We start from the raw sequence: 23,150 nt of genomic DNA, 5'->3' as shown, positions 1-23,150 counted from the left end.
ACACAATTCAAAACCGTCAACACTGTTCCCAGTATAGATAGGCAGAAAAATTTATAGGCAGTTTTCTGGATGATACACAAAGCTTTTCAGTTTCCCATTGTTTACCATTAGCAGCACTAAAATGACACATGTATTATGTAGCTACATAAATTATACCACTGAATTGCAATCTGAAAGGAATATACACATTTGTGGAAGGTCTATGATCAGTTCTCCTCAGAACAAATTCAATATTGGGATCTGTCCAGATGATGTCCATTAATTCCTGGAAACAAAAAACAAGCCTCCTCACTTTTATTTCTTGCTTTCACTCAGGAACACAAGATAGCAAACGAAATGTTTTTTGCTATTTTTCCCTACAACATCAACCATTTTGTTGGAAGAAAAACATTAGCCCAAAGTCAGGGGAAAGTAAGGGTGGAATGGAACCAGCTCTCACCATTCCTAATCCATTCCTGGCTCTTTCGACTTCCTCCCCTGCTTTTACACTATTTCCCTGCCCTCCAGCTCCCATAGCCGCCTTAATACAGGTAGTCCTTGACTTATGACAATTGACCCCCAAAATTCTGTTGTTAAATGAGATGTTTGTTAAGTGAGTTTTACCCCATTTTATGACTTTTCTTGCTACAGTTGTTAAGTGAATCACTGCAGTTGTTAAGCTAGTAACACGGTTGTAAAGCAAATCTGGCTTCCCCATTGACTTTGCTTGTCAGAAGGTTGCAAAAAGTGACATGACCTCGGGACACAGCAACAGTCTTAAGTATGAACCAGTTGCCAACCATTTGAATTTTGAGCACATGATCATGGGAATGCTGCAAAAGTCATAATTGAAAAATGGTCATAAGTCATTTTTTCAGTGCTGTTGTAACTTTGGTAACTAAATGAACTGTTGTAAGTCAAGGACTACCTGTAAAGGGACTTGGTCTCCAGCTGCTGCCCAGGTTTCAACCCACAGTGATTCCGAGACTGTCCTCCACAGACTGCTGGTAGAGGCGTTCCAGAAGGTTCCTTGCAGCTTCCTTCAGTTTACCACAGAGGTGTCCAACTTTGGCAACTTTAAACCTTATGGACTTCAGAATGCTGGCTGGGGAATTCTGGGAATTGAAGTCCACAAGCCTTAAAATTGCCGAAGTTGGACACCCCTGGTTTCCCACCAGTCAAATTTGCAAAATTACTTCACTGGCCCTGCAAGCAATAATCCAAACGTGAACTCACACAAGCAAGTCCCAAAGAAAAGCGCAAACAGGAAATACAGCAATATTTAAAGTAGGATTCCCTGACAATGGAGACCATTTACCCCTCAGAAATTTCTAGACAAGCATTCTTGACCATTAAGTTTGCTAATAGTTATTTTCCGGAGGTTGCATAAAATAATTCAACTAGCGAACGGATTCTTGAGTTTGGACTTTTTATTTTTGTAACAAATTTAGGCCTTTGACACAAATGCAACTATAATTCTCTTGTTCACCAAAAAATATAACAAAGTCCCCACTCTCCCCGCTCCCACAGCTCTCAAAATATAGACATTTGTTTAATTGGGTAATTCTTTTCCAAATGTTTACTTAATTGTCACTGAGTGGATATAAGGTTTGAGAAACGCTGCCCCTGAAGATATATATCTTTTGCTTCATTTCTTACTGAAAATGATAAATTGGAATGCAGAGTGGCTTTATTAGATCAAAATTAAAATGTTACTTATTTCTGGTACCTCTTAATTGCTTTTTGCTGATTGGAACTAAAGGATTCATTGATAAGAGTTGATATAGGGGAAGATGAGAACTTTTTTAAAAAGTTCAAATATTAGAGAAGATATAAAGTTATAAAAATTGTTTATGCTTGTCTAAAGGGATGTGGGAGATCATATATATACATACATATATATCATATATATACATACTTACAGTATATGGTTTTCTTACTTTTTATGTTTTTTTCTATCTCTTGGTACTTTTTCTTTTTTATATTTTTCTTAATTATTTGTATTAGTCTTATTGTATTTATAAACTCTAATAAAAATTGTGTCTGTGTGTGTGTGTGTGTGTGTGAGAGAGAGAGAGAGAAAGAGAGAGAGAGAGAGAGCATTGTTTTTTTGGGTAGCAGCCAAAAAAGCCAATGCAATCCTAGGTTGCATTAACAGAGGAGTAAAAACAAGATCACTTGAACTACTAGTACTGCTCTACAAAGCCTTGGTAAGGACCACACTTAGAATGCTACATGTAGTTTTGGTGCATGTAGCTGTGAAAAGAATTCAGAGAATAGCAACAAAAATGATTAGGGGCCTAGAAGCTAAAACATACGATGAACGATTGCAGGAACTGGGTACACTTGGTTTAGAAAAAAGACCAGGACCAGGGATTACAAGATAGCATCCTCCAGTACTTGAAAGTCTGCCACAGGGAAGAGGCAACTTGTTTATCAAAGCACTTGTAGGCAAGAAGAAACAATGGATGAAACTAACCAAGGAGAAAAGCAACCTAGAATTAAAGAGAAAATTCCTAACAATGAGAATAATTAACCAGCGGAACAAATTGCCTTCGGAACTTGTGGGTGTCCCATCACTGGAGGATTTTTTAAGAAGAAAATGCATAGCCATTTATCAGAAATAGCGAGAGAAGGGGATTGGACTAGATGACCTCCAAGGTACCTTCCAACTTCGTTACAAGAGAGAGAGAGAGAGAGAGAGAGAGATGCTGCAGTTTCAGGAAGGAAACTGAAGCCCAGTAAGCAGAGCAGAGCCACAAACTCCCGGAGGGCCGAGGCGCCTCTGTCCGAAAAGTCTCGGCCATGCCGAGCTGTCGGCTACGTCCTCTTGGCCTTGCGTCGAGCTCCTCCTAAACATGGCTCGGAGCTTGGAAGCGGCCCTTCATCGGCAGCGCCGGGAGGAGGGAAAAGGCCAGGCGGCTCGCGGGGCGCTCCTCTCCTCTCTTCCCCGAGCCGCCCGGCAGCCAACAGGCGTCTTCTCTGCCTCTTGAACTCGGGACACAACCTTCCTGCCGGTGCCCTCCCCGCCTGCTGGGTGGTCCGTAATTAATTCCCCGCCACAGGCGGTACGGGACTTACACGTCCTCGCCTAGCAGGCCTCCCCGCCTAATCCCTGGTTCTTGTTACTCGCCTCGGGGGGCCGCCAGCACCTCCGAAAGCCCCTCGCCTCTACGCCCGCCTCCCTCCCCGCGCTTTTCCTGTCCGATTCAGTGATGAAGAGGTAGATGCAATGAATACGGCAGAATCAGACGCCTACACACACCACACACACACACACACACTTTTCCCCAATGCTTTCATCTGCGCCTTCCCTGACAAGAGTTCACAGGCTTTCCGGGCTGGTCTGCTGTAGGGCGACAGATGGAGAAGCCTCGCTTGTCTGGAAAGGCGAAGTGAAGATCACCGTTTGAAAAAAAGGAATGGAGAAAATAAAGCGTAAAAGAAGGGAGCAGCCCCCGAAGAGAAGCTGCCAGATAACCGAGAAGCCTCCCTTCCTGCTCCCCGCTTTGCATGACAAAAGCCCAGCTGCAGAGATGACACCGTCCCTCTTCTCCCTTCCCCCCCCTCCTGCCATATTCCCTTCCCCAATTACCAATCAAGCCCATTATGTGGCAACAATAGCCGCCAGCTTGGGCGGGCCACCCAGGTGGCTAACCTACAGCCCACAGCATGTGCAATGTTGGCAGAGGAGTCAGGTCTCCCAGCCAGTCAAAATCCTTGTGTTGGGGCATCAACAGGCAAATGTACCAATACAGCTGTGACCATGTGAGTAAAGTAAAAGGGGAGGTTGGCAGTATGAATTAGGGTGAGTAATCACTACTGCTATCCCTTGTCAAAAAACTTGCTGCTCTTCTGACACCTTCCCACCCCAAAGTTCTTTCCAGGTTGTACCTATTTGCACAATAAATGGACAGATCTGGGATTTCAGCTTTCAGAAACTAGCACATTTTAGCAATGTTACTCAAGATAGTAATCAAGAGTTAGAACACTTGGGAAAGGCTTTAAGGGTCTTAGCCAGAAGAAATGGCTCTAGGTTGGGATAAGCAGATGAACATTTTACTCCTTAACCATCACAGGCAGAGAATTGCCTTAGTTTCCTTTGGGTTGTATGAAGCAGAGGTATAAGAAGGGAAGGAAAGGGAAGTGCTGACCATTAAAATAAAACCCCAAAACGTGATGTTAACTGTTGACTAAGGCAGGGATTTTTTTTTTCAATTATGGTTCCACAATGCCCACTCGTGGTCAGAGGTGTTTATGCAGCTATTAAAGGAAAAATCATTAAGGTACACTTGTCAGAATAAGAATTCAGGCAAAAAAGAAGGGAAGCAGAGATACATTTGTGGTTTTGCATAAAAACAGGCAAGTAGTTGGAAATAATAGCTTGACTGCTGCAAAAGAGACTCTGAAATATAATCTCTGGGTGAATTAGGGGCAAGGAAGTATATGTTTTGCATGTAATTCACACATTTTTGGTCCAAATGTGTAATCAAAAAACAAACCCTACTGAGTTGCATTAAGCTTACTCCCAGATACGTGTCGATCAACTGCAGTCTAAGGAAGAAACAGAAATGAAAAAAGACAAAAAAGTAAAAAGACTTCAGCAGGGAACTATATCACAAATCTTATCTAGCTTTTTCCTTGGAAGCTTTTGCTCAAGCTTCTCTTGAAAAGCAGCATGTTAACATAATGTTCACATTTGATATTTTATTTTCTAGATATGTACACCCATATACACTATGTGGAAGGTGGGTCAGGATGAACAGAGTGCAAGAGCTTGTTCCAGGTAGCAAGGACAAAAATCAGACCACCCATCAGCAAAACCAGCATCCTTCCAGGTTTCAGTCTTCCCATGGACTCATGTCGGTATCAATGGCCACACAATTATAAGCTGCATAACGCAATTTTTCTTCACAAACTTTGGCACTAAAAATTAAAAAAAAATAGATTAACATTTCCAGGTATTCTGAGAATCCCCATAGTACAAAGTACTCTCTGGCTTATCTGTCTATAGTTGTTCAATGAAAGTTACCTCACTATCATAGACTCCGTTTGCCTGTGTTGTAGTATAGATTAATACTTCTTACATTTCTCTAATTCTTCCACTCCATGACTGTCTTATCATTATCTACTGTGGATATCACCTTCCTGGTCAGCATGTAACAGTCCTTGCTGTTCTGCTCTTATATAATCTTCCCCCAATTTTCTTTCCTGTGTCTCTATCTCACAGTGGTGTGGAATGATGGCCCCTTTAGGACTTGTGGACTCCCAGAATTCCTGAGCCAGCATAATTCTGGGAGTTGAAGTCTGCAAATCCTAAAGGGGCCATCGTTCCCCACCTCTGCTCTACCATGAAAATGTCTTCTAGAGTAAGACTTACGAGACATAGTTGGGCAAAAAGAGCGTGCTGGAGCAAGTGGATGATTCAGGGAGGGCATCAGTGGTCTCCGAGCTTGGCCATAAGACAGAAGAAAACAAGGTAAGTCAGAAGAATTTACCAGATAATAAAACTCCAAAGGACCAATAATCAGTCTTCTCTCCCAAAGACTCACCCTAATTTATCAGGATAGATGTAAATTCGAGCTGGAAGTCTGCTTCTCCCCGTAACAAATCTTAGAAAGCGACTACGATCCTCTAAGGAGAAAAGTACATGGCTTTCATCAGTTTATCACAAATCCCTCTCCATAATATACCTCTTTGAAAATGAAATAGGGATGACTTGTGGACTCCTAGAATTCCTGAGCCAGCATAATTCTGGGAGTCTGCAAATCTTTCCCCACCTCTGCTCTATCATAAAATGCTAGCCTTGTAAAGCAGGAATTACTTTTTATTCAATGGGTCAAAATGTCACTTGCAACCAAATATATGATAGCAGTTGTGAAAATTGTTCACCCTCTGTATTCTGCTGTTATTTACTTAATCTGACATCACTTCCGCCCCTCCTCATCTGAAATGATTTTTTTTTTCAAAGAAAAAAAATTCTCAACAATGGGTTCTGCAGGAGAGACTGGTAGTTCTCAATGGAGAAAGTTTCATAAAACTTGACTCTGCAATCATTTAATAAATGGCAGAAAATCCCTTATGTCCACTATTACATAACAGTTAACATTTGTTTACTCTGCTCACCATTAGTAAAGTTGTTCAAGGCCTCCCAAAAGTACTGAATTCTGGTGTCTGATGGTTCAAAATCTTCAAAGCGAGCTGTAAGAAGATAAAAACAGTACAGAAACAGTAATGCCAACTACATATCAAGATCCAGCTGATTAGAGATGAAAAATATTCATTAGTTGGGAGGCAAAAGATTTTATTAAATTAGCTCAAACTCACCACACACTTTTTCAATAAAGTAACTGGTGCTGGGATTCTGTACTAACTAGCAATTGCATGTGGAGCTAATAGTAGGTACAATGAAGGACATGTACAGTATATTCCTCAAGATGAGAGCATTCTAATACACAACAGGAAGTCCAAGTATCAGAGATACATACTGAGCTTCTTCAAGGCCTCAACTGTAACTTCAGGGTCACCACAGACCTTCTTCTCCAGTTCCTGCCAAGTGAGTAGGTCCAAGACAGCCTGAGGAACTACCTTCAGAAGTCCAGCCTGCATGGCTGCAATCTGGATTAGGAAAAACAGGTAAGAAAAGAATATGTAAGATCAAAAACAGATGCGTAAAAAAAAAGTTCTTCTAAAAATGCATAACTCTTTTCTGACAAGTCTATGAGAATGTATAATTTTCTGTCAAATTTTCTGTAATCAATTTGCTTAAACAATGCTCAATATTTCCTAAAACATGTTGGTACAGACTGATGATAAACTGTAGAGAAAAAAGTAACAATTATACTACTAAAATGCCACAATAATTACCTGTTCCTTACTCTCATTCAGCCGTGCTTTCTGTACCAGATGGATGAACTCTAGCCGGTTTTCATGGTGTACTACAGTGCGAATGCCACCAGGAATAAGTTCCACCATGCGCTGATCACTCAGTACGGTGGTATAGGTCAATTCATTCCCAAACTTGAATTCAAAGGTCTCCTTGTCCATTCCTTCCATCATCTCCAGAAGTTTTACCTGAGAGCATGGAAAGAAACCAAGAAAATTAGAAAGAGATCGCTGGGATTTTGATTAAATTGAAGCCATCGTTATGTGATGTAATCACGTATGGTCAAAGTGTTTTCAAAACAACAAATTATGCTTAAGAGATACATTCTGATGGTTTTGATAGACATTGTGATATTTCTAGTTATCTACAAAAACTAAGGTGCAAGGACGTTTTATCCCTCTTTCTCAATGACTATTTAAAAAAATAAGTTCAAGCCATTAGCTCAATTATGTATTGTTCCATATTTTTAGTCCCAACAGCCTATACACCAGTTTTTAACCCTGAAACAAAAATGCTACTCATGACTTACAAGCATTGAGTCAATAGCAGGGAAATCCTTATTCCAACTCACTTCTTCACCTGTCAGTTGCTTCCAAACAAAGCCGGGCAAGGCAAGGACCTTGAACAGAAAAGAAGAGAAACAGATTTTTAAGGGTAGTTGCAATCATTTGACACTCTATGCAAATTCTTCAAAAATGAAGCAAAGATACTTATTTCAAATATTGCTGCTTCGGGTTTTTTTGTGATATGTTTCAATGTTTTTCGGTATCTTGAAATTATTTTAAGTGCATTTCTTTTTGTTAGCTGCCTTGAGCTTTTTATTAAAGTGATATTTAAAAATAAATTTAATAAATGTACATACATAATAATAAAACAGAATATTGTCTCTCATTTAAGGCATTAATTCCAAAGAATACCATAATCTTAGGCAATGAATTGGGCAGTAGGAATAATTCGAAGAATAAAGGGAAGAAAAAGCACATTCAGACTTGCAAAGTTTTGTCACTGTAACCTTATAACAAAATAGTGTTAGAGTTCTTTGGCATCATAGTCAAAAATTTTTGGAATGGCTGACACATGCTAAAGCTAAGGAACTTGCTATTTGTATATCAGACATGCCCATATCCAGAATTGGAAGTTATTTGGTCAACTGTCCTCCACTAAAGAGAAGGATAATTTGTACTGAGAAGGACCCACTATAAATATTTATAGTTTGGCATTGCCCCTTCCTAACTGCATGATAGCATGACCAAGGGTCAGGAGGAAGATGTTCTATTGCCAATGCAGCTTCTTGTAAAAACACTTAAATTTGTGACAACGAACTAGGAAATATAGTCCCAAGTTATCTCAAATGTCTGATGAGAATAGGCTCTATAGAAAAGAAGGATGTTGGTCAGTTCTTTGCTGTGTTGATTTATAGTTTCAGATGGAAAATGTTTGCTAATTGATGTGAAAAAGACAGCTTACCCTTGACCCTAGGCTATGTCAAAATTCTAAATCAAAAAAAGAAACAAAGCTTTTGAATTAACAAACCAAATGCATATATGAAAGGAAATAGCATAAACATGAATAAAGAAATCCAAGAGAAAAGAGAACATATGCCTCAATTTGATCAATAAATAAGAATGAAACACTCCTTCTGGAATGACATTTTTCCACTATTCCCTCACCTTCAGCGATATAGGACATAAGGAGAGTAGACTTGCAGGTTAATAATTTTTAAAAACATGGAGGTATCTAACATATATAACCCATTTTTATGCCTATAGCTATATTTGGGACACAAGAGAATGATAATTTTTCATTCTTTCAAATGATTATATAAATGAAGGACAGAGCACATGTTCAGAAAATTTATGTAAAAGTATGAAGTGAGTTGAGTATGAAGAAACATGGCTTCTGGTATCAAAGAGAAATTAGTCGATATTGAATACTAACCAGAAATTCTTTGCCACGAAGAGCTGCACCCATTATTTGCCCAATCCACTCATATTTGAGGAATTCCTTGCAGGATGGGTTTGGGACATACATATCTCGGGCCTCTCCAGTTCCACTGCCCTAAAATGACAAATATCTAACAATCAACTAAGCAATAGTATAATGATTATATCAGCATAACTCCGTACAAGAACTCCCAGTTGAACACCACAGCCCCTAGCAAAAGAAAATCCACCAAAGGCCAACAGAGATACTGCAACATTTCTTGTGTCCAGGTTAGTGCCTTAACCTGGACACAAGAAATTAAAAACAACCATCTTGATTTGAAGCACTTTTAACACACTGAGCAGAACAACCAGGCGTAACAGATGAAATACAGTTCTGGAAGTCTTAATTCAATGGCATTGGAAAAAGCTCCAGAACACTGAGTGTTGTTTCTTTGCCATTAATTTTCTTCTTAGGTAACTTTTATCTTTGCCTTAAGACCTAAAAGGCTTGATCTAATTTTGGTTTGAGCAAGGAATAGTACCTGATTGGATGTGCGGACAAAAAAAGGCAGTGGGATGGGCGTCTCAGATGAACTAGGACACAACTCTTCAGACATATCAGCAATGCTGTCCCGGAAACCACCACCTGTCAGAAAGAAAACAAAGCAAAATAAAAGGGAACACATTTTACCTTTTTGTCAAACACCAACTTTCCCTGGATTTCTGATATTCCCGTTCCCATTACTTTAGAAAATCCATTTTTTTGTGGGGAAATTACAGGGGGAGGGGGGAGAATCAAAATTATGAGTTGTGTAATCTATTCCTATTTTATCAGGACTTTGCAGAACTAGTCTAAGAAAAAAATCTGATACTACTAAAAATACAGCTACACAATAACTATTTTTCTGCCTGTTGCAATAGCCAAATTTCCAGGTCTCAAATCCTATAAATCCTTGATTATGTGCTGCCTATAATCCAAACATGATCCACAGAAAATCTAAATGCTCAATTACAAATTATCAAAATCAATAATATCTGTAGGTACCATTGCGATAATGGTGGGCATAATAAAATAACACAAATTGAGACCAAGGAACAAAATAAAACAAAAAAAATGCTCTTTAGACCCTTACATGGCCATTTTAATTCCACTTCCTCAAAACTGAAACACAAAACCAAGAAAAGTGCTTTTATTTGCCTTTTATTGAACAATGCAGAGCACTAAAGGCTAAATTTAAGCAAGGCATCATTTGGGTCTATGCAGAGTTTCAAACTTACCCTGATCAATGATGCCCTCAGCAATGAATTTACATTCCCACCATTGATCATACCGCAATGGCCACCTGGGATAAAATAAAAATCAGAGTTATCAAGTGGGCTAGTTATTAGTCAAAATATTAGAGCCAATTATGAAGATTATATTAATAGTTAGATAACCTGTGATAAAAATAGAATGACTGTGGCAAAAGTAAGGTACATAGTAATAGGCATGTAGGGTGCAATCTCAAAACAATGGCAATGATATTACTTAGCTTCGGTAATGAAATGTCTGCAAGAAAACGACCAGACTCAGAGAGCATCAAGGACCTCTAATATTTGGTTTTATCTTTCCTTGAAAAATGAACTTTCGATTTATTTGCAAATTCTATGATAGTTGTCAAACAGACCTTTAAATTTTCAGATCCCGAAAAACTTGAAATAGAAAAGGGCAAGAAAGAAAGACAAATAGTTCAAGGGTTACCCACCTATAATCCAGTGGCTTCTCATACTTGTCAGAAGGTTTCAGGCCTTCATATACCTAAGAAGAGCAGAAAGTGCAGCTAAGGCTTTAGCAGTGACACAAAATATAGTCCACAATGGTGCTTATAGATAGCAAAGCAAGAATATCCTGCCCCTGGAGCCATCAAGTGCGTTTTAATTCCGCAGGAAATTGGAAGGGAAACAATTAATACATCAGGACACAAAAATTACTTTGCTGGGATGCTTTTCTGTTTAAGCAGATCCCCAGCAATAAAATTTAAAAACCAGTGTAATGATATGGCTGGACCACTAAGTGAGACAACTCAAAGTCCAATCTCTATTTTATTGGCTGGTCTAGGGAAAATTACAATCTTTAGGGTTAATTTCACAGTGATGCTAACAATAAAATGAAGTAAACCACTATAGCTCATTGATAGAAGAATAAAACTAGGCCAAAGAGAGAAATGTTAACCTGACACCTCATAAACAAAATAGACAGGCAAATCAACTACAACTCTGGGGAGAGAGGGGGAAGCTAGACAAAATGAATAGTTTTGATCGGAGATGGTAGTTCTCACTTAACAACTGGGACTGGAGTTTCTGTCACTAGGGATACATCATGTAACCACACAACTGGGAGACAGAGTTATGAAACATGAATCGTGTAAGCACACAACTCGGCAATGGGAATTCCAGCAGTCCCAGTTGCCATCTTTAAACAAATCACCACAAGTATCAAATGAACAGGTCACGTGGTTGCCATGTTCAACCTCCTGCTTACTTCCCCATTGAATGCCAGCAAAGAAGTTGCTCATGGTGAACATGCGGCCTTGGAGCATCATGACGTCACAATCACGAGTTGAAGAGCAAACATCCAAATTACAACCTTGTGAGTACGGAGGTGTTGTGATGGCCATAAGCACGAAGACTGGTCATAGCTATCAGTCGTTCAGTGCCATCGTTTAAGTTTGAATGGTCCCTGAATGAGAGGTTGTTAAAACGAAGATCACCTGTGGATACCATAGAGCAGCACTCCCTTTTTGATACCAGGAACCAATTTTGTGGAAGATAATTTTTCCATGGACTTGGGGAGGATGGTTTCGGTTTTGCTCGCTCACCCGCCACTCAACCAGTTTAGTGGAAGACATTTTTTTCACAGACCAGGGAGGGGGGGATGGTTTCAGTTTTGCTTGCTCACCTATTGCTCACCTCCAGCTGTGCAGCCCAGCTCCTAACAGGCCACAGACCAGTACCATTCTGTAGCCTGGGGATCGGAGACCCTTTTGTCATAGAGCAGTGATCCTCAACCTTTGTGGCTTGGCAGCCCAGTGAGGGAGGGAGAGGAGAACTGGGTCACATGAGCACCGGACTGGCACACAGTGCAAGCAGCATGCTGGCACAGATGCGCATGTAGCTAAACTCGTGCACTTTGAGCTACGCATCTGTGCACATGCACTGGCTGGCCTCTTGTGCAAGTTGCGCTGTGCCTGCGTGTGCACATGTGCACCGGTCTTCCATTCGCGTGGCCCAGTTGCGAATAGACCAAGACCTGGTAGTGGGCCACAGCCCGGGGGCCATGGACCCATCATAGAGGACAAATCACACATACATGACACAAATTTAAAATTCCTGTAAACGTTCTATTAAAAATTGAAGAATCCCAAAGTGATGCTTCCCAATCTTGAAAAGGCTGCACCATGGTTGCTTGTTAGCTGTGATACAGACATCAACAGCATTTCATTCATTATATCAAGAGTAAAGCATAAAAAGACACTCTGAAATACAGAAGGAAATTACTACTCTTGAATAATATTAATAAATCTTTCCTACTTTGGTACTCTTTAGATGCTAGTTCCATACCTCCCAGAATATCAGACAGCAGTTTGGGAAATCATTGTCCCAGCATATCTGGAGGGTCCCATAGGGGAGAAGGACCTGCTATTATAAGTGTTTCCACTTACCTGGGTGAAGACAGTGTTTTTACAGGTAGGGTCAAGGGCAGGATTGTCGCGATGTTCCATGGCTAGGCGCCGGTTGATGTAGAGACGTGGCATGAAGTTGGGCTTGCTGGTTTCAGAGTCCTTGAGGCACTGGCTGATTAGCATTGTGCGTCGCTTGGACAGCAACAGAAACTGTTTGATATGCTGTCAGGGGACAACAATTGGTTCAAAGAGAGTAATAGCCCAATATCTAACACACTTTCCCTCACTTTTTCAGCCAGTTGGGCTCTCATCATGACCACCACCCAAGTATTCTTGATATGCGGATAACTTAGTTCTTTTTCCTACTAGGAACACTCTGATATAGGAAATGTGCATTTAATGAACAGAGTCATTCCCATCTCTCATTAAAAGTGTTGATGTTTTTTTTATTTATTAAAGATTTATGAGCAATCTTGTATAATTGCTGCAGTTCCTATTGGTTAAACGAGGGCTTGTTAAACGAGGACGACCTGCGGATACCACAGAGGACAAAGAATTACAGTTCAATCATTCAATTGAGTTTTAAATGGCCATATCAATTTAAATTCAGGTTTAAAAGGATCCGATTAGAACGATGAATAGAAAAGGTTTTCTGAAGCTTGAAAAATGTACTTGAATGTGAAAAGAAAACACAACGTGCACATTCTTGTTAAAGTGAAGTTAGAGAGCCATCCTTTTTAAAAGGCTGGGCTTGCTTATATAATGATTGATGGAGAGCACCCCAGCTTACACATCTTCTCTGCTACATCATTTTCAACTCACCTTCAAGAAACAGGATGGCAATGTTAGTTAGGTTGGAGCAGATACATTCATTCAACTGCTTCAGTTTTTCCAAGGAAAGGCAGGTTTGGCTACTACTGAATGGTCACTATTACTGCATTGATCGTGAAAAACAACAATACAGGTATAGATCCATCAATAGGATGTTTAGTCACCTCACCTTTAGTTCATTGAAGGTGCCGAGTGTGTAGTCCCAGGCTGGTACAAGGTGATGAAGCACACTGTCCAAGATCTTGATAAACCTATCGCAACAAAAAGAAACAGCACCAAAAATATGGAAACAATATCTAAATGATATATAGTGATGCATGATGGTGGGGGTACCATGTGATTAACTATGTAAATAGAACAATATTATGATTATAGATTTATATTCCATCTGTCCAGAAGGAGCTCAAGACAGCACTTTTTCCTAAATTTTTTCTATGCATCCCTCTAACACTGAGGGTTATTTATTTATTTCTGCAATGTGTCTCCCACCCAAACAAATTCTCTGAGCCTTTATAATTAAAAACGTTTGCCGGGAAACTATGAACCATGAAATGAAGAATAGCAACGAAAATGAAGAGAATTCACATGGTCATAATATTAGGAAAGGCTAGTGGAAGAATGAGATGCTTCCTGGTTTATGGAAGTAGGCACTCAAATAAGCAGTGCTTCAGCACTGCAATCAAAGAGATCTAGTATTCCTAGGGGGAATGGTATGTGGAAAAGAGGTTTAGAAGAAACCCTCCCTGATTTTTCCACCTACAAAGGAGATGGGCAGAATTATACTTTGAGACTTAAGTGTAACTTTACAGTATAGACTTAACTCATCTGGTCATGTTTTCTGTTTCCTGTGCCTAGTAACTGACATTGATCAATCTTGCAAGTCTCAAAGTGCAATTCTTCTTCCCTCAATCTCCTTTACAACCTGAGAAATTAGAGAGAGTCCAAAGACCCTTTTGCCCTGCCCACTATGAAGCTGCAGACTATGCTCTCTCTCCTCTGGCCATATCCTAGGCCGTGATGGCGAACCTATGGCACACGTGCTACAAGTGGCACGCAGAGCCATTTGTGCTGGCACGTGAGCTGCAGGCAAACTTACCTCAGTGTGCATGCGTGCGCCTCACAGCTGATTTTTTTTTCAGCTGGTTTGAGGCCTTTTTCGGTCACCCAGAGGCTTGGAAAAAGCCTCTACAAGGCTTTTCAGGATGAATTATAGGCCTCTTTCGTCATTTCCTGTAATACCGGAAATGATGAAACAGGCCTATAATTCGGCCTGAAAAGCCTTGCAGAGGCTTTTTCTAAGCCTCTGGAAGGCCGAAAAAGGCCTCAAACCAACTAAAAAATCAGCTGTGAGGCACAGTGCAGGTAAGGGGGGATTGCACGCACATGTGCAGGGGGCATGGGGAGGGGGGCGCGCATTGCATTCTGGGTGTTGGCACACAAGTGCATGCATGCTGGCACACATGCAATTTTTGGCACAGGAGCCCAAAACTACTGTCCTAGGCAGTTTCCCTTGGTTCAGTCTCCCGGGATTTTCCCCACGTACTATTACACTAGAAGAAAATTGATACACGCCTAAGATGGGATAATGATAAAAAAAGATCTTCTCTTTTAATTAATTCAACTGCTTGCCAAGACCTCTCACATATTTTCTTATTCCCATCCACAGTTGTGGAAATGTGGCTCATTAAAACTTCTTTATCCGTGTTCCTAATTAGTACTTCCATACCTCTGCAGGATCACAGCACGCCAATAAAGCACATCAGGATCTCTCCCTTCCAGTCGTGGATACCTCACTAGGTTGGCTGGTTGAAACATGTCTGCATTGAGCCCCAATTCTCGTTGACGAGAAGATTTGATTTTTATGCCCCGGAGTCGGACATCAATCCCATCATCTGCAGACAAGGACCATATGTAGCAGGCAAATAATTTAAAGAAATAATTAATTCCTTTGTACAGAGAGAATAAATTATTGTTTGGGGTGGGGGTTGGAAATACGTAGCAGAAAAAATGGCACCGGAAGAAAATACATATGTTCTTCAAAAGGATTACAGGTGTTTTTAAAGAATAGACATGATTTGGATTTCAAGAGGCTTGGCAACTAGATTTCCCAAAGTAGAGATTTTACCAAGAGAAGTTTTTTTTGCAAACCATAATCCTGTTAAGTCTGGTTTATAAAAGAAAATCTAGTTCTTTCAGATGGAGACTAAACAATGTGCTGTTATAGAAAGAAGTAATTGTTGAAGATTGCAAAAAGCAAGTAAAAGAATGTTTTTTTGTCTTTTTCCTTTTGGCTCTGTTTTTCTTTCATTGTTTTCTTTATTCGGTATAAATCTGTGTAGTTTTTATGTTCTTTTAAAAACTATAATATGTGTGTGTGTGTGTTTGTCTGTCTGTCTGTCTGTCTGTCTATCCCTCGGTGGTGGGATTCAAATAATTTAACAACCGGTCCTCTTCCCTAATGATTTCTTCCAACAACCAGTTCACCAAAGTGCTCAGGAAGTTAACAACCAGTTCGAACCGGTGTGAACCAGCTGAATACCACCACTGCTATCCCTCCAACATCATTACATCTGGCTCTTTGTACTTGCATACAGGTGTAATAAAATCCCCAAAACTAGCGTTTCAGAATTACCAAATGATCCTCCCAAAGATTAAACATTTCATCCTCATATTGACACCCACACACCTCTGCATTCCAAAATGCGGACTTCAATGACTGGCAAGTGAGTTGTCATGTCTTCCAGCACACACACATCCCCAATGTAGCTCCTAGGGACCAAATAAATAAATAAATAAATCGTCTGTTTCATCTTGCACATAGTAGTATAACCCTCCTCTCGGCCAACACTTCAATTTTACATATCTGAAAACTAGGACTGCGTTACATTGGGTTGTGAACGGCAACTGGGACCCAAAGACTCCTAGTTCTCATTCCAACCTTCTGAATTGCACAAATTGATCTATCAAACTCCCTCTGATGGGCGAGGAGGGAGCGGGAAAGGATGGTAGAAATTTGACTCCTAAAATAGTGGTGTCAGATAGGCAGTGGCGGATTAAGGCTCACTGGTGTCCTAAGCACTGACAAAACTTGGTGCTCACCCCGCTTTGTACATACTGTACAAACGAAGCCATATTGTCAACTTTGCGGTGCTCCCTTTGGGCCTGGTGCCCTAAGTATGTGCTTAGTCTACTTAATGTTAATACACCACTGCAGATAGGACATATAAGAGCTACCTACAGATATTAGGCAAGATGTTAAAATATATACTGTAGATACTGCCTATATCTATTTATACATAACACTGCCTAGCATTATGTATAAAGATAACTCCAGGTAGTCCTGAAGTAGCAACCACAATTAGCCCTGGCAAATCCATTACTAAATACTGCAGTCACTAAGCTGAAAATCACAGGACTGAATCAGGCTCATGACATCACTTCCTATTCAATTGTTAAATGAATCATCGTGGTTGTAAAATGAGACGCCATGTGACTGAGACTTGCAATTTTATTGCAGCATTCTCTATTAACTCTGCTTGTCAGGAACCAGTCATTAAGCATTCAAATGGTGATCGTGTGACCAGAAAACACCAAAAATAGTAAATGCAAAGCTATTTATTGCAAAGCTATTTCTTGTTATACCTTCGTATCTTCCAATAGTTGCTAAATGAGGCAGTCGATAAGGAGGATTACCTTTGCAGTGTTTCTTTCTATAATTATGCTGATATTAATAATGCTGTCCTCTACTTTGATTTGTAGGATAAAGCCTTAGACAACAAGGAGTTGCATACCAGAAAATTAGCTAAAACTGGTTGGTTGCTATCTTTGTGAGCCCAGTATAGAAACCAAACAGATTGCCAAACAAAGAATTTCTGTTCTCTCTATGCAACCTGATGATAGGTCGGCCCAAAGCAAAAGAGATGAAGTTCTTGCTTCTTACTCTGTTAATTCCAGGCAGGTTAATAAAAGCATTAAGATAGTAATGATTTGTGGGCTTATTCATAATGTTGTTTTCTGCCTTAATTCCCTGAGATATGATAGCAACAGCAGTAGCACTTAGACTTATATACCGCTTCACAGTGCTTTACAGCCCTCTCTAAGCGGTTTACAGAGTCAGCCTATTGCCCCCAACAATCTGGGTCCTCATTTTACCCACCTCAGAAGGATGGAAGGCTGAGTCAACCTTGAGCCTGGTGAGATTCGAACTGCCGAACTGGCAGCCAGCAATCAGAAGTAGTCTGCAGTACTGCATTCTAACCACTGTGTCACCGTGGCTCTTGATTGACCCCAATATCAACAACCAACAACTACATATGAACCCCTAGCACTTCACCAGCGGCATCTGGACCATTAATTCCTTGCTTTGCAGCAGTATTTGATCAATATAACACTCTTCATTTTCTATTCCTCCTTCTCCTTCCCATATCACAGAAAATGACAAGTTCTGGGCAACTATTAAACCATTTGAATAAAATTTAGGAGGACAGCTTCGTTCTGTTAGCCTCCATCTCCCCCCATGGCCCCGACTCACTCATCAATGCCGACATCACTCAGTTTCTTCAGGTTATCACCCTCACCGCCATACACAGCCACCCTTTTTGGCATGAAATTTTCATCTGTTGTATCCACGCTCAGAAAGAGTTTCCTGATGGAGAGAATTGAAACAACAAATGTGAGGCAAAGCAAAGGGGTATAAGGAAAACTTTCCAATGCAAGATGTCAGGATTCTGGCAGTTACCTCAATTAGTTGTCACAAGAAAGTTCTGTGAAGGTTGGAAACTCACAAGGAGCTTTCTTTAAAAAAAAAAAAAACTCCTGCTGAAAACTTTCTCAGTTATTAGAATGCCTGTCAATAAAGGATTGTTTGGCATGCTTACAAGCCATCACTCTATTCTATTCTATTCTATTCTATTCTATTCTATTCTGTTCTGTTCTGTTCTGTTCTGTTCTGTTCTGTTCTGTTCTGTTCTGTGTTCTCTGTTCTGTTCTCTGTTCTCTATTCTCTATTTTATTCTATCCTAAAATATGAGGGAAAAGGAAAGGAGAACTGCCCACCTTAAAACAGTTCAATCAGATTCAGTCTTTTTCAGGGCTTTTTTCAAACGGTCTTCGGAAAGAATTGGACAAAATAAGACTATTCTGAATTAAGAAGAGGGGGTATATCTTTCATAATTCTGTGGTTCACTTTGTGTCACTCTGAGCTTCAGGTTATTAATAGAAAAAGCCACTGGAGGAAGAAAAAGTGTTTATCTATCTCTGACATAAAAAGGACATGAGATTGAAGAACTGTATATATTCTGATACAATCTAATATAGTGTCTTAGCCTTACATTTATAGTGGAAATATTTGAAAAGTTTATTGTGCAATAAATTCAGATGTTTTTCATTGTTAAGCATTTCTCAATTTTATTTTTCTGAAAGAAGAATGCCTAGGCACAAATCAAGACCACACACACAAAATACATGTCTAAACCCATCTTGCTACTGGATCTACATTCAATAGAATACAGAAAACAGAATAGAAGAATAATTGTTTTTGGGGAGGGCCAAATGAATTAGAACAGCAATTTGTTTGCAAAAGCTGATCCCTAAATCACTTTGTATCTAATGACAGGGAAGAAAATCTTGCTTTACAGAGAAAAGGCTAGGAAAGGAAGGATCGTATTTAATTACTAACTTTATTATGGTTCCTTTCTTCATGTTGAGACGGACCCAGTGTTGGCCTTGGGATCCATCACTCTCCCAGTAGGTGTCTTCGTGGTTGTCGGTCAAGTATGAAACATTGAATTCTTCCTAAGGAAGCACAGCAATACATTAGCCCAGCAGCACCAGCCCTACTTATTCATACAGACATGTTCCTGATGGAATATGCTTCATTTGAGAAGCATTCCAATGAAGTACAGTATTTGCTGCCCTGTTCAGACCCCCTTTGGAGTACCATAGCAAACAAATTGGGGTAAGTTCAGAATCTCTCAGAAGAATGGTGTGTGTATAGAGAGATACAAATAAGAAGTGGACTTATTTTCTCTTATTCCAGAGGATAAGAACTAATTGGTTAAAACAGAAGGAGGTAGAGTCATGATACAGCTTAGCAGGAACTTTCATTGTTTGCAAGCTGTCAGTCAAAGATGCTCAAGCAGTATCTGCACTGAACAAGGTGGGATGTATGTGGACTACATTACCCCCGAGGTCATCACAGTTCTAGGTTTCTCATCCTTTACAAAGACTAAAAAAGGGAGTTCAAAATTCAGAGGCAGGCAAATGAAATGTGAAAGTGCTGGATTGTAGTGTTATTTTCTGTCAACGTGGCCACACTGGCTAAGAATAATGGAAGCCCATCAACACTGAAGAGTCTGAAGAATAATGGTTGTTCTAAAACTAAAATAAGAGGAAGCTTTTATTGTGAGCTGAGCAAGGTAAGCATACAATGCCTCTCATCCTTCATCATCAACTGTGAAAGTTGCAAGAACAATTTACAGACAATATTTATAGACAACCCTTATGGTTTTGCTTATCAACTACATAATCCTTGACAACAAGTTACGGATGATATTCTGAGGAAGAGTTTCCCCTAGAAAGAGATCCGATCCACTGATAATATTATACCGTGTAAGAGGAGACATCGATGCTGTCCACATATTGCTTGATACTACCCAGATTCTCATCCTCCTTGCCAATGTGGTCATAAAGGAAATGTACCAGATCTTCATCACATTCATAGCTCCATGTGGGTGGCACAAATCTACAAAACAGTGATGGCAGTCAGTAGCACAGAAGGAGCACTGAGGGGGATATCCATCAGAACCTGGAATCTATTTATTCCTTCATTCTTAGTCATGTTTTTCATTTCCTCATCCCATAATACCATATATCTCCCAGTGTGTTACTTCAGTCAGCTTTATACCAAAGTACAGTTTCCACTAGTGGCGGATGACAAAGCCTAACGCAACTCCATAGGCCGAAACACTATTCCCAAAATAATGCACTGACTACCCCAAGCAACCAGTACCCCACCCTACCCCAAAATAAAATGAAATTACCGAAGTCTCTCTACTGCAGCCACATCTGGCTCCATGATTTTTGGCTTTGCTCCAAGATGCAAGGAATATGTTAAATCCACCACCTGTTCCCATCTGGAGTAAAAAACAAACAAACCAAAAAAATTATAAACGTCAACTCCAAGTTAAGAGAAACTGATTGGCTACAAAGAAAAAATCTAAGAAAAAATTATGAGAACAAATCAATATGGACCAACATGTAGCCATCTGTGGAAGGTGCAACAACATTACATTTATAATCCATGTTGTTAGACAAACAATCTTTGTTGTTATACAAATTTATCAGATCAATGAATCAACAAATGTGAAATAATTTTTAAAGACAAACCATTCACTAACTATGATTCACAAATGGTATTTAAAAAATGGGCATATCTACATCTTTTAGAAAAAAATGGCCCCTCTCCAGAATCTTCCTTTTGTGCCACACATTTTTTTCTAAGAATGCTCTGACAACCAGAGATTTGTGGACAAATAAAATATATTTGCTTACATTCACATTTACAGTATCCTCCACAATGACTCATCCAAAGCCAACCAAGCAGAAGTGAGATTCTGTACCTGATTACTGGTTTAAAATCCATCCCAAAGAGCTGTTGCTGCCTCTGAATCCTCTCCATAGATTCCACTGGGACCAGCCTGTCCCCACTATCTGCATGCTTACACATAAGGACCCAACCTTCCTCCAGGTCACAACCAGACTTGTATTCCTGAAGTTGCTCCTATATGGTTAGAACACATAGTTACATAAGCAATAAAGTCTAAGTTGATCAAAAAGAGGCTTCTTTGCTACAGTACAAACATATAAAGTTTAAATGTGTAAGACCTTTGCACTATTTGTGCAATTAAAACCTTATGTAAATTAAAGGTGTGTCTTTGTGATAATAAATATGCCTGCACAAATTTCAGAGTCAATGAAATACAGTGAACAAGATGGTGAACTAGAGCTAAGAGCCATCCAGAACTGACTGTGTGGTTTTTGAGCCTGTCATTTCAGGAAATCTGAACTCCGCCACCCACTCCGCCATTTACATGACTGATTTACGTGGGTGCCACACAGCCACAAATGGAAAGGAACAGAATGGGGGTAAATGGGAATCTCCACTTCTATCTCAATCGTTGAGGCATCAAGTCCCCTTTTTTAATTTTCTAATTTCAAATTAGAAAAGCTTCAAATAATAACTCTGGAGTGCCTCTGAACATACCCCACAGCACCAGATTTAAGATTCTTGGCTTAGACAACCTTGAACTACAATGACTAAGATTAGATTTAAGCATAGTACATAAAATCATATCTTACAACGTCTCACCAGTTAATGACTATTTCAGCTTTAACAACAACACAAGAGCACACAACAGATATAAACTAAATGTAAACCACTCCAAACTCGATTGTAGGAAGTACAATTTCTGCAACAGAGTGATCAATGTCTGGAACTCACTACCTGATTCTGTTGTCACCTGCTCAAACCCCCACTCCTTTTTCCTCAAATTCACCTCTATTGACCTCACCCCATTCCTAAGAGGTCTGCAAGGGCCGTGCATCAGCGCACAATCGTGCCTACCATCCCTGTCCTATTGTCCCCAATTATTAGTTCCCATTTCATGTATTTAAACTTATGTTTATTTTTGTTTCTGTTATATTGTAAGCTTTTGATAAAAATAAAATAAATAAATAAATATTCAGGATGCAGCCCGGGCCGGCCTCTCTAGACTGCAGGGGTCTCCAACCTTGGCAACTTTAAGCCTGGAGGACTTCAACTCCCAGAATTCCCCAGCCAGCTTTGCTTTGCTGGCTGGGGAATTCTGGGAGTTGAAGTCCTCCAGGCTTCAAGTTGCCAAGGTTGGAGACCCCTTGCAGTCTAGAGAAATACCCTGATCAGGATCCACTCGGAACGGTGTGGATCGCAGGATCGAAACGGTTTCGACCCTCCAGGCTTTCGCTCCGTTTCTCCGGATTAGCCTCCAGGTCCAAAGGCCGCGCCCGAGGGAGCCCCGCCTTGTCCCTCTCTCACCCTGGTGAGCTTCACCCAGAGCCCGTTCCCATTGCAGTATTCCTCGCCGCTGGCTCGAATGCACGATCCCTTGCGCAGTTCGATGGTGGCCCTGCCCGGACCTTTCCTGATGCCGGCACCTGCACCGCCCGCAGCTTTGCTTGGGCTCTCCCACACCGACAACAGGCTCCGGCCCGAGGCCGAGGCGGCGCCTTGGGCGCTGGGATCCTTGCAGAGCTTGTACTGCACTTCGCGGGGCACGTAGCCCAAAGCGGCGGGCAGCGGCTCCGCCCGGATCAGGCAGCCGGTCGCCTCGCTCAGGAAGCGCAGCCGGCCCAGCAGCAGGTGCGGAGACTCGCTGTCAGTCGTGGGAACCATCCTGCCCGTCTCTACGGGGCGGCCCGGAGCTACGGCAGCCGCACCACCGGGTCTCGCCTCTCCCCACCCCCGCCGCAGCCGGCGAAAGCTCCGCGGCGGTCAGGAGGAGGCAACCGGGGTTGCTTCCTGCTTCCTCCACCGCCTCGATTCCGGCTGCTCTACCGTAAAGCATCCTCTATCGGCGGAAAGTCAATCAGGGCGGTCGCGATGAAGAGATTTTTGCCAGTCCGCGGCGTGGGAATGGCTCCGTTAGGCCGTGAGCGCCGGGCGGCTCTTGTAGGTTTTGCCCGCCGGGGAGTTTCGCACCCGCAACCCATTTAAGATCTGCTTATTTTGGTTGACTCGCACTTTGTGCCCACCAAGTAATGGGTTAAGATTATCGATCGATGAGTGACAGTTACCTCTGTGAACGTATGCACCCAATCACAAGAAGAACA

At 40.9% G+C, this 23,150-nt stretch overlaps 1 protein-coding gene across 1 annotated transcript; it reads right to left on the bottom strand.

Moving 5' to 3' along the window:
* Nucleotides 1-4,671: 4,671 nt before the first annotated feature.
* HECTD3 (HECT domain E3 ubiquitin protein ligase 3) lies at nucleotides 4,672-23,048 on the bottom strand. The gene is made up of 21 exons (XM_026707211.2): nucleotides 22,357-23,048; nucleotides 20,903-21,063; nucleotides 20,324-20,416; nucleotides 19,890-20,025; nucleotides 18,961-19,076; nucleotides 17,815-17,928; nucleotides 15,970-16,052; nucleotides 15,010-15,175; nucleotides 13,453-13,534; nucleotides 12,492-12,674; nucleotides 10,536-10,588; nucleotides 10,069-10,133; nucleotides 9,333-9,436; nucleotides 8,804-8,923; nucleotides 7,395-7,484; nucleotides 6,847-7,053; nucleotides 6,468-6,597; nucleotides 6,106-6,180; nucleotides 5,532-5,613; nucleotides 5,360-5,431; nucleotides 4,672-4,905 (listed from the first exon to the last, which is right to left on the bottom strand). Exons 1-21 carry the CDS (start codon nucleotides 22,711-22,713, stop codon nucleotides 4,821-4,823), a joined length of 2,574 nt encoding a protein of 857 aa, XP_026562996.1. The 5' UTR covers nucleotides 22,714-23,048; the 3' UTR covers nucleotides 4,672-4,820.
* Nucleotides 23,049-23,150: the final 102 nt, after the last annotated feature.

The sequence above is a fragment of the Pseudonaja textilis genome, chromosome 3 (assembly GCF_049901715.1).
Source record: "Pseudonaja textilis isolate UNSWEBS1 chromosome 3, rPseTex1.2, whole genome shotgun sequence".
In the NCBI taxonomy this organism is placed as follows: domain Eukaryota; kingdom Metazoa; phylum Chordata; class Lepidosauria; order Squamata; family Elapidae; genus Pseudonaja; species Pseudonaja textilis.
Note: the sequence above shows the minus strand (reverse complement) of the source record. Positions and strands in the feature narration are given on the sequence as shown.

What these genes read in the sequence shown, in the direction of transcription:
- HECTD3 (XM_026707211.2), bottom strand. Translation starts at nt 22,713, where the DNA reads ATGGTTCCCACGACTGACAGCGAGTCTCCGCACCTGCTGCTGGGCCGG. An exon ending in GCTGCAGTAGAGAGACTTCG is followed by an intron (nt 20,026 to 20,323) that starts GTAATTTCATTT and finishes ACTGTTTTGTAG; the next exon opens with ATTTGTGCCACCCACATGGA. An exon ending in AGTGATGTCGGCATTGATGA is followed by an intron (nt 16,053 to 17,814) that starts GTGAGTCGGGGC and finishes TTTGGTCCCTAG; the next exon opens with GAGCTACATTGGGGATGTGT.